The sequence below is a fragment of the Vitis riparia genome, chromosome 3, assembly GCF_004353265.1.
Source record: "Vitis riparia cultivar Riparia Gloire de Montpellier isolate 1030 chromosome 3, EGFV_Vit.rip_1.0, whole genome shotgun sequence".
In the NCBI taxonomy this organism is placed as follows: Eukaryota; Viridiplantae; Streptophyta; class Magnoliopsida; order Vitales; family Vitaceae; genus Vitis; species Vitis riparia.
The window spans coordinates 17,485,011-17,496,501 of NC_048433.1; the positions used below are offsets into that span (position 1 = coordinate 17,485,011).

The 11,491-nt window shown below is 33.8% G+C and overlaps 1 protein-coding gene across 1 annotated transcript; it reads left to right on the forward strand.

Moving 5' to 3' along the window:
• The first annotated feature begins 7,007 nt into the window (after positions 1–7,007).
• On the forward strand, positions 7,008–11,204 carry LOC117909908 (probable disease resistance RPP8-like protein 2). Its single transcript, XM_034823962.1, has 3 exons — positions 7,008–7,178; positions 7,483–10,707; positions 10,838–11,204. Exons 1-3 carry the CDS (start codon positions 7,129–7,131, stop codon positions 10,842–10,844), a joined length of 3,282 nt encoding a protein of 1,093 aa, XP_034679853.1. The 5' UTR covers positions 7,008–7,128; the 3' UTR covers positions 10,845–11,204.
• The last annotated feature ends 287 nt before the right edge of the window (positions 11,205–11,491 follow it).

Here is an 11,491-nt window from a genome sequence, read left to right on the forward strand (position 1 = left end):
ACATTGTGAGGCACGAGATGCGGAATGAGGAAAAGGTAGAACTTTACTTTTGCCAAGTTTGCATGATGTATAATCGAAAGAAAGATCAAGAGAAGAACATGCTTTATTTCCCAATAATCCAGAATTAAACAAAGTACGAAGTACATCAGAGTTTGGGTGGCTAAGACGTCTATGCCACATCTTATCTCCAGAACCAACAACATTACATGCAAAGGAAAGTAAAGGAAAACTAGGAATAATAGTGGAAGGAGAAACATGAAGAGGAAAGAGTCGTCCCACTTTAGGCCCCTTCGCGATCATCTTCCCGGACACTTGATCCTGCACAACACAACCAGAACGGGAGAAATTGACATTACAATTATTATCAACCAATTGACCAATAGAAAGAAGATTTGTGGAGAGGTCTGGAGACCCAAAAACATCAGTTAAGGAAAAAGAAAGATCACCAACAACATTGATTGGCAGAGAACTGTCATCAACAGTGTTAATTTTTAGGTTTCCATCATAATTTCTAACATTGGAAAGAGAAAGAACGATATTCGTCATATGATTAGAAGCTCCAAAGTCAAAATACCATGGCTTAGAAGAAATCGTATGATTACCTGAGAGCCCAAAAAAAAAAAAAAAAAAAAACAGAAATGATCATTTGTTGTACCATTTTAGGAGTAAGTGTGTTCGGGTTTGCTAAGGCTGTAGGAACAGGAATAGGAACAACCAAAGAGGCAGCAGGCAATGCAGTAGAACTAAAGGCACTAGTGGAGGCATGATAAGCAGTACCTTGCTTCCTTTAAGGCCGAATGGGACAAACAAAGATGATATGACCTTGTTTCTTGCAATAGTTATAGAACTTCTTGGGACAATCTCGAGCAATGTGACCAAAATCTTTACAACTAAAGCACTGGACAACATGCATATCTCGACCCTTATTTCGCCCCTATGTTGCATAAGCTACAGAAACAGGTGCACTAACATTAGCCCGATGTTCCATGGTAGCTTGAGTTACGATACGTTGCTCAAGCAAAAGTTCACTAAAGCAGGCATCCAAAGATGGTACAGGATGATGATTCATCATATTAGACCGTGCAATTTCAAAGTTGGGTCGTAGCTTCATCAAGAACTAATCTCGCTTGCTGGTTGCATGCACTACTTGGACATTAGAGAGAGCTACAACGAGAACATTAGCATAAACAATGTCGGAATAATAAGTCCAAAGAGTTTGAAAACCAGAAAAATATTGCTCAATTGAGAGACTTCCTTGTGTGAAATTAGCCATCTCATACTCTAATTGAAAACGCCTAGCAGAGTTGTCTTGATTGAAAACCGTGTGGAGATAATTCCACATAGCAACAACAGTTTTATAAGGCCTCAGATTGAGAATAAGGTGAGGTTCAACTGAGCTAAGGATCTAGGTCATAACCCGAGCATCCTTAATTTCCCACTTAGACAAAGCCTCAACATCACGAGGTGCAGGATTACTCCCATCAATATGACCCCATAATTCTTTTCCTTTGACAAATAATTTAAATTGAAACTCCCAAGCACAATAATTTTTGCCAATAAATCTAATAGGAAACTATTCCAACTTATCTGATGACATGATGCAACCGACAAACAAAGGAAATAGCCCACCAAAAAATTGGAACAGAAATGCCCAAGAACTAGGTCGTGATGAACTCGATCATCATTGTTTTCGATGCTAATCGTTTGATTGGTAAAAGATCACGAACTCCACTCAGAATGTGTCGAAACCTTGCTTTAATACCATGTCAAAATACTATAAAAAAAACTCCACAGAAACCGAGAATTCTGAGAAGTCTGATCAATTTTTTATTCTCTGCATCCATCTATATACAGATATATATCCTATACACGGAGTCTAAATTCCTAAATTATATATGGTAACATTAACAAATATATGGTAAGCCAATTTGTCAATCTTTTCCTATATCTACAGCTAATTTGATTCCTAATTTGTATATGGTAACATTAACACCAAGTAGCTCAGATAAGGTGAAGAGCTGCTCAGTTATGTTTGTCTTCACTGATTTTGATAGAAATGAACGTCCAATCTTCTCATCTTATCTTCTTTTCATCTTTTATTAGATCTGACGCCCATTTCCACCATTTATGTCTTAAAGGTTTTTCGTCATTAATTTAAGGATTTCTGCTGTAGCATTTAGAGTTGTGTTTGATGTTTTACTTGGATATTCACATAAGCACATGAACTAATTGACAAAAATTATCTATGCTTTCCTAAATATATACATTCACATAGAAAATGCTACTTATGCATCAACTTACCAATTCGTCTCTGTTTTTTATAATTATAAAGACGTTTGGTATTTTAGGAGACAAATGGAGATCTTCCTAAAAAGCTTGAGAAAATTTGGGAACCCTATGATATGATTTTACTCGGCCTAAAGTTGTCATCATCTTGTTGAGCAAGGAGAGAAAATGTATAGAGACAAAGATGGGTTAGAGTCATCATTTAGCTCGCTTATTGATTGGGCTACAACAACTATCTTGCCCTTTGGTGACCCATACATCATTTGAGTCTATTCATCCAAACAAAATGATCATTTCAAGATGTCCTACAACCTATTCCATTTGTTCAACACTTTCAACCGTAATAACAGCCGATCAAATAAATCTTTCGGATGAGGCTTTTAGAATGATTAAGGTTGAGCTTGCGTTGGTTTACATTTTTGTGAACTCATACACCTGTTTGTAAAGAAACCTCACTCCAATGCCTATTTGGAGTATTACTCATTTGGAGTGTTGTTAGTCAAGAAACTATACTGAAATTTAAAATTTGTGTATGCTTAGCACAACATATAGAAAGTGTTTGGAAGAAAAATGAATTGTGTGATATGCCTGCCACCACTTAATATTGAAGGTTACTTTAAATTTGGAAAAATCATTGAACTGTAAGATTAACAAATATAACAACAATACTTCTAAACATGATGAAGCTGAGAAAGCATGCATTCTAGGATATTGGAGGATGCCAAAAATTAATAGCACCGTGGATTAGTTTGCAATTGCCAATATTAGTGTATTGTCCATGTTGGAAGTGTTGAAGAAGGTTGTCAAAGTATAGAGTCATGATACCAATACCCTCCTTGTACATCCTCATCAAAACCAAGACAGAATCATGGTCTTGAATTAGATTTTGGGAAACCTGATAATGAAAACACTTAGTTATCTATTTAGGCTATTTCTAGGTTTGATGGTAACCTCTATGAGATTTCCAAGATCTTAGTGTTTATTTAGTCCATCGCCAAGTGAAGCTTATGCTCAAATTTCAAATTGTCAAAAACCAAAATAACTTTTTAAAATGTCTCCTCCAATTACTTCCATTCAAATTGCTTACTTCTAATGATGAAATAACCACATAACATCCAAAGCTGATACTAAAACACTACAAAGTTCTTCCATTCAAATCAGTTCTTTATCATCTAATTCTTCTCTTCTGACTCCTTAATTGAAAATGTTTATGAATGCCTTCTTCATTTTAGGATAAATTGAATCATGGACTAGCATTGTATTGCCCTTAATCTGATATTGTATCCAACTCCAGTATGACTGATCTATGTCTTCAATGTCCACAATACAAGTGGCAACTTTTAAAATGCAAAGAGGAAGAGCAAGGATCTTAACCTTATTTTTGCTTTATTGAATTCAATTTGATCCAAAAAATTATGAATGAACAAAGCAAATCTCCCAAAATTCTTCTGTCTCATGTGCTACTGATTTGAGTATATATATGGTAATCATCATAGGTTAGGTCCATTAATTTTAGTATAAATTCATAAAGCCTATGAACCCCAATACGCAATTTGGTTTCGATCCATTGAAGAGTCCATGAAACTCTACAAGAGGTGTCACTACAAAACCATTACTTTTCCTATTTTAATTTTACAAATAAAAAGATTTGGATAAGTTGATTTTACAAATACTTTTCCTATTTTAATTTTGTAAAAAAATTTGTACATTTAATTTATTTAATATTAATTAAATTTAATTCAAAATTATAAAATACTTTTAAAAATATATATATTTTTAGTAAAATATAAATGCAAATATTTTAATAAAATCACATATTTTTTTTTTCATATAAATGATATTAGTTAAGCATATATTATAAAATATGGATAAATTGAATTTTTTTAAAAATAAATAATTATAATAATTTAAAATTAATAATGATTAATAATATTTTATTTAAAATAAATTTTAAAACAAAAAAATTAATTAATTTTTTCATATATAAATAAACCAATTTTTTTTAGTTACATATACACACTTAAGTATTTAGAACTATTTTTTTTATTTAATATGCAATTATTCATATCAATTTTTAATTAAATTATTTTTAAGAATTAAAAGATTCATTAAATAATTTAAAGTATTGAATCTCATTTGATTTAGAATCTATTTATTTAGTGGGAAAATTTAAAAAATAGAATTGTTTATATATCATAACTAATAAAGTTATAACTCATTATGTATTAGTTTTGATCTATTATCTTTGACGGTGATTGGATTTGAGTTCCAATTTATTTTTCAAAATTATTCAACTCATTAATAATTCAATACATTAAATCTCACTTAATTTAAAATATATTGTTCTAATAAAAAATTCATAAAAATATAGTTATGTACAAGAAAAATAATAGAGTCCTTTTAGACCAATTTTAATGAACGAATTTTCAATTACTGACTTCTAAATAATTTCAAAATTAAGTAATACAATTGATTGGAGTTTATTTGTATAATGAGAAAATTTAGAAAAATATTGTTTTATATAGAAAAAAAATCAATAGAGTTATTTTAAACTAGTGACTTCTAAATAATTTCAAAATTAAGTAATACAAGTGATTGGAGTTATTTGTATAATGAGAAAATTTAGAAAAATATTGTTTTATATAGAAAAAAAAAATCAATAGAGTTATTTTAAACTAATTTTTATTTATAAATTCTTGTATTACATAGTTTACTATTTGAGTTTCAAATTATTTTTAAAACCTATTAAACTTGTTAATGAATCAAACACATTAAAACTTTTTATTTCGAGTATTTTTGCGTTAGTAAAAAAGGAAATTTAAAAAAATATAGTTATACATAAAAAATAAAAATAAATAAACAAATAAAAAAAAACTTACAAATTCATTCGGAATAAATTTGGATATGTAAATTTCTAATATCAACTAGGCTCATCTTTAACATCCACAACTTTCTAGTACTAATTGAATTAATTTTTTAGTTTAATAAATGTTATGTATCAAATATCACTAGATTAGAAATTTATTTGCTTAATCAAAATAATTTAAAGATCGAAGTTAAAAGAAAATAAATCATCTTTGAAAAATTTTTATATTGGTTGATGGAGAGAGAATAAATATAAAATAAAATCCTGTCATAATTTATTTGTTTTTATGATTTCTTTTCATGCTATTTTTTATTTCTCTTATTTTCCTTAAAGAAAAGGTAAAAAAAACTTTTACTTCATCTCTCATATTGTTCTCCATTTCACTTTATTTTTAAAAATTGTTTTTAGAGAGCAACTTCCAAACCTTTCATAAATTTTTAACAACAAAAAATTGTTTTTAAATCATATCATCAACCGAGCTATTGTACGGTTCTCTTTTTTTTCTTGTGCTTCACCTTCTTAATTTTATTTTGGTTATATTTAAATGGAATCAAAATATGCAATAAATAAAATATAAGAGCATTAAATAAAGTAAAATGATCAAAGGATGAAAATAAAAATAAGAAAAAGGAAAACCAAAAATAAAAATAAAATAATAATGGTAATAATAAATAAATAAAAAATGTAAATGCATGGAAACAAAATTAGAAGTCTAAATTCTCCTCAAGTCAACCCATGAAAAAACACGCAGTGCAAGTATCAAGGATTTTGTTCATTTTTTGATTGAATTATAATTCAACCTCCCCAACCCCCGAACTGACATTCTTTCTCCACGTCTGTGACTGGTAGACTGGTAGTTGCCCCCTCTCCATCGCACGTGCCCATTCACTCCTACTCTGATTTTGTTCTTCTTTTTTTCTTTTATGACATAAACGATTGAATTATAATTGAAATAATTACACATTCCAGAATAAAAGAAAAAATTTATGAGACTATATAATATAAACTTATCTTCACCATATAAACACATTTTTAATAAAATTATTTTAAAAATTATTTTTTGAAAATTTATTTTGAATGTTTTGCTTCATCAATGTTAACTAATTGTTAATAAATGAAAATTGGTAACCATCAAACCGCAGTAAGACTAGATCAAATTAATTTATACATTTTTATACATCATCAATCCACCTAATAAATTAGCAAATTTAAATCAATTCACTTAATCAAAAAAAAACAATTTTAAATAAACTGATATTTTTAGTATGAGATTCAAATATAGAAAAATATTTCAACTTTAATTGGAATATTTTTTAAAAATAAAAAAAAAATAAATAAATAAATAAAAACTCCATGTACATAACTCTTGAGTATCTAATGTTTTGAGTTTTATACCGAGGATTACATATACGCACTGGCTTCTTTAATACTTAGTAGAATTTCTCATTTTGTCCAAGAAACTCACAACTCATTTCCCACCTTATCTTTCTCATGTGGAAACAAAACCTTTCCACATTGGAGATATTTGGTTGTTTAAGTTGACTCCCTTGTGTTACAAGTCTTTCAAGAAGAGCTAGCCTACCAGTGTTCCTCTTTTAGAAAAATGGTGGAAGCAGTCCATTGTCTCTCAGACAAAAAGAAAAAGAAAAAAGAAAAAGACAAAAAGAAAAAGAAAAAGAAAAAGAAAAAGAAAATGATGGTATTGGGTGGTCAATATGTGGTGGTCACTGTAAGTTGGCTTTCAGAGGAATATATATATATAAGGAGAGAGGAAAGGAGAAAAGACATCAAGGGGGAATGTTCTTAGAAAGAGAAGATAAAGGTGGTGAGTATGAATTGGGTTGGAAATTAAAAAGGAAAATGAGTATTTAAAGTTTTACTTGTTAGTTCCCAGATTTCCTTGCAATTGTGAGTTTGTTACTAAGGCCGCCTCCACTCAGTCCTTTGCTGTTCGCGGCCGGCTTCATCTTGGCAGTATGAAATGGCTATTGAGTTTCGTCGGGGGCATGGTCGCCTACAGCTTCCTGTAAGAACAATGAAAAATTGATCAAGTCTGCAATATCGTCTCCCCTTTTGTGATCCTCCTAAAATGACTGATTATTAAATATTTATGCGTTAATAATTATTTCGGTAGTTGTTTACTTTTATTCATCATCCTCCAGCATTATATTGATATTTTGTCTGAGTTTTTTCTTCTTTTTTTTTTTCCCCTTGGTTTAGTTTATATGTTCTTGTTCGGATTGAAAAGAAAAATCCAAACGTCTTGATAATTATTAAGATATGTTTTAATTAAGATTTGTGTGAAAGCCTTTCTGTTCCTTTCCCCGCAGAAAAATGCTGGCTGAATATTCTAAAAGGAAGCAAAGGGAGGAGGCGTGGAGGATGATGGCAGAGGGTAGAAATGAAGAAGCTAAGGAGATGCGGCATAGAAACTCTACCATGAAGATGAACGACACACCAGACTGGGACACTATAGATTGGGCGGAGGTAGATGACTCAAAAGATTTGTTGAAGATAGTCTTGTCGAGGGTCATAGAGAAACTCTGTGTTGTGTGGATTCAAGAACCAGCAGTTTTCGTTGGAGTCGAAGAAGAGGTCCAATGGATCCAAAGAGAGTTGATGCACGCTCGGCTAAAATATAGTTATGTCCCAGAGCAATTAATGGATGTTGTCTATGATTTTGAAGATGTGATTGATGACCTTATACTCAGATCAGCCGCAAAGCAAAGGAGAATAGGAAACTGGGAGAGGTGCCTTTTGTTAATAAGAATTCACATGAAGCTAGAATTGATCAAGTCTAAGATCCCTGCTCTTCCTCATCTCCCACGTTGTATCCAATTAGAAAGTGCCGACCCCTCTAACTACAGTATTGAAGAAATAGTCTGGTCAGACATCTTCTTGATACATGGTCAGAGTGTGGCAAACACTGTTGTTTCCCCAGTGGAAGAGAAGGTATCAGCTCTGGTAGCTCAGGAGGCAATTAATCCCTATACCAAGAAGAAGGCCATGCGGGTACTAGACAAACTCAGGTCTCTGAATGGTTTTCTCAAAGGCTTAGAATCAGTAGAATTAGATGATGGTGGAATGGTTTGGATGGAGGAGCTGTCCCATGTTTGCCTGTCTGCTGTGGTAGCCATTGAGGACTTCATCAACAGAACACAACAGCTCACGAAAAGAAGTTGGATGGGACCTTCCAATGGATTTCTTTCGGCTTTTGGAAAATTCAAATCTCAGGATAAGCTTGCTGTGGAGATGGACAAAATATATGCCAAGATCCAAAACCTCTCTATCCACCGGCCAACAGCAGTCAACCCACAAGGTCAAAGTAGGAACCCAAAGTCTACCTTGGGTTCTACCGCCCGAATCCCACGACAGCCAACAACGCAAGAACCTGATCTCGCCAGCTTTGGTGATGATGTGCATGCAATGATAGCACGGTTGCTTACAGATGATCAGAATTTCAGAGTGATTCCAATTATGGGTATGCAAGGCATTGGAAAGACAACCCTAGCAAATTTGATCTTTAACCATAAAGCTGTTGTGGATCATTTCCCCTTCGCTGCTTGGAGGTCCGATGGCTATCGATTTCAGGTACGTAACAAGGGAGAATTGTTGCAGTCCGGTCGAAGTCAATGCAGAGTGTGGAGTAATCAATACGAGATGCAACGGTTGATACCTTTCTTGATTAATGACAGGTCTCTCATAGTTCTAGATGATTCGCATCTCTTATACGACATGCTAGAAGTGCTTCCAGATACATTAAATGGCAGTAGAATGATTTTGACTACTTGCGAAACAAGGCTACCTCCAAATCTCAAAATGAAGAGTGATCCTCACCAACTGCGGTTACGGACAGATGAGGAGAGTTGGGCATTGTTTACCCATGCTTTGAAATTTAGCATACCCCCAGAATTGCTAAAGCTGAAAGACGAAATTGCAAAAAGATGTGGGGGGCTGCCACTGCTGATTGTAAAATTGGGGGAAGCACTCTCACACAAGGATGCAACCATTGAGGAGTGGTCCACTGCACTTCAACAATTTCATCATGACCAACAGCAACTTTGGCCCAATACCATCTACAAGATCCATAAGGATTTGTCCTTGTACATGAGGAGATGTCTATTTTATTTCACTCTATTTCCTCAAGATTTTGATATTCCGGCAAGAAGATTGATAACATTGTGGGTTGCAGAGGACTTGGTACAGCCAGAGGGCGAGAATGAAACTCCAGAAGATGTTGCAGAAAGGTGTTTGCATTTCTTGATAGCCCAGGGAATGGTTCAAGTGACAAAGAAGAAGCTTAATGGGAATGTTAAAATGGTGCGATTGCCCGATGCCCTAAGACAATATTGGTCATCCAAAGCTCAACAAGCCACATTTCTTGGAGTTCATACTAACACAAGATCTGAGTTGTCCCTAGGCACCAATAAGATCCGTCGTCTGGTTGATCATCTTGATAAAGAAGATATCAGCTTTGATCATATTCATGGTAATCACAACAGAACTTCTAGTACTTCTTTGACACCTTGCTACAAAGACGCACTTTCTTTTCTGTCCTTTGATACTCGAAAAGAAAGCAAACCAGGAGAAGAAGTGGGAAACTTTCTTCATCAAAGCATATCCAGTGGTGGCTTCCTAGTGCTGCTCGTGCTTGATCTCGAAAATGTATTCAGACCAAAGTTACCTGAGGCAATTGGCAAACTAACTCGACTAAGGTACCTTGGCTTAAGATCTACATTCCTCGAGATACTTCCATCATCTATAAGCAAGTTGCAGAATGTTCAAACACTGGACTTGAAGCATACTTGCATCAACGCTCTTCCTCATTCAATCTGGAAGCTACAACAATTGCGACACTTACACTTGAGTGAGAGTTGTCGAAGTAAACTTATGCTTCAACATGATACAAATATTCCTACTATCCTCCAAACATTGTGTGGGCTTCTTGTAGATGAGGAGACTCCCGTAAGAGATGGCCTAGACAGGTTACTCGATATTAGGAAATTGGGATTGACAGTATCATCTAAACAAGAGGCAATAACATTGCAACTGCAGGCAGTAGTTGACTGGGTTCTAAAACTGAACCAACTCCGGTCTTTAAGGCTCAAATCTATTGATGAAAGCAATCAGCCATGGGATCTAGAGTTGAAGCCTTTAGTAAGCCTTGTGAATCTTTCTTACATTTACTTGCTCGGACGGTTAAGGAATCCATCCATTATGTCCCAATTCCCATACAGCCTCATCGACCTCACCTTATCAGGGTCAGGACTTGTAGAAGATCCAATGCAGTCACTGGATAAGCTTCCCAACCTTAGAAGTCTTAAATTGCTTGCCAAATCTTATTTAGGGAAGAACATGCTTTGCTCTTTAGGAGGCTTTCCTCAGCTTCGAGTTCTTAAACTATGGAAGTTAGAGCAATTGGAGGAATGGAATGTAGAGAAAGGAGCACTACAAGCTCTCCGAGATTTGGAGATTAGGTTCTGCAGAAGTCTGAAAATTCTTCCTGCAGAATTGCTACATAGAACTCTGTTGAAAATTGAAATTATATCTGCCCAGTAAGTTCACTACTTCATCTCTTGAAATTTGGTTTATAACCTACTTTAACATGAGATGATTGCTTCGAGTAACAAACAACCTGATAAGCCATTGTGTTTTCTTTCTTTCTTTTTTTTTTTGTTTGATTAGGGTGTGAGAAGCTGAGCGAGAAGGTTCTGGTCTACTTCTTCGTGTTGGGCTTTGCTTTCCATTTCAATGTTTTTGCTGTTGGAGCAGATATTCAAATACTCATGAGGGCAGTTCTCAGTTGCAACAATTTATAGAGCTCATTTTTTTTAATATGGTTTCCATCCCTTCTGCTCATTATTCTGTTCCACCATTGATGCTATGTTTTTGTCTTTCAAACCTTAAATGCATACTGTATTGTACTTGTTAGTAGATTCTATAACTAGTGTTTGTGAACTGTAGAATCAGGGCATCATGAACATGGGTGTGAATGTTATAGAATTTTGCTTTGTAATTGTATTTGGATTGAATAGAGTATTTTTTTCTTTCAGTTGATGTTTGTCGGATAGAATTTAACCAGTCTGCTGGAATGCACATAGGGAGAAAATAACTATTCTCTTCTTGCCCAGATGGATGAAGGAAAGTAAGAATAATCCTCTACCTTTCTGTAGCTTATTTTGTAAGTGTATTAGGTTCGAAGTCTTCAAATACGTTATATTAATTTATAAAAGTAATACTTCCTGTTGCTCCCAAGCTCAGATCAGAGCCCACCATGGCTTGCATGGCCGCTTACATGCTCTGCCCATTCCAATAGTTAGTCCATTTAGTCCAAATACA

Bases quoted from the DNA above. Each gene is read 5' to 3' on its own strand.
- LOC117909908 (XM_034823962.1), top strand. From the start codon at position 7,129: ATGAAATGGCTATTGAGTTTCGTCGGGGGCATGGTCGCCTACAGCTTC. The intron at 7,179-7,482 runs GTAAGAACAATG...CTTTCCCCGCAG, and splicing joins ATGGTCGCCTACAGCTTCCT to AAAAATGCTGGCTGAATATT.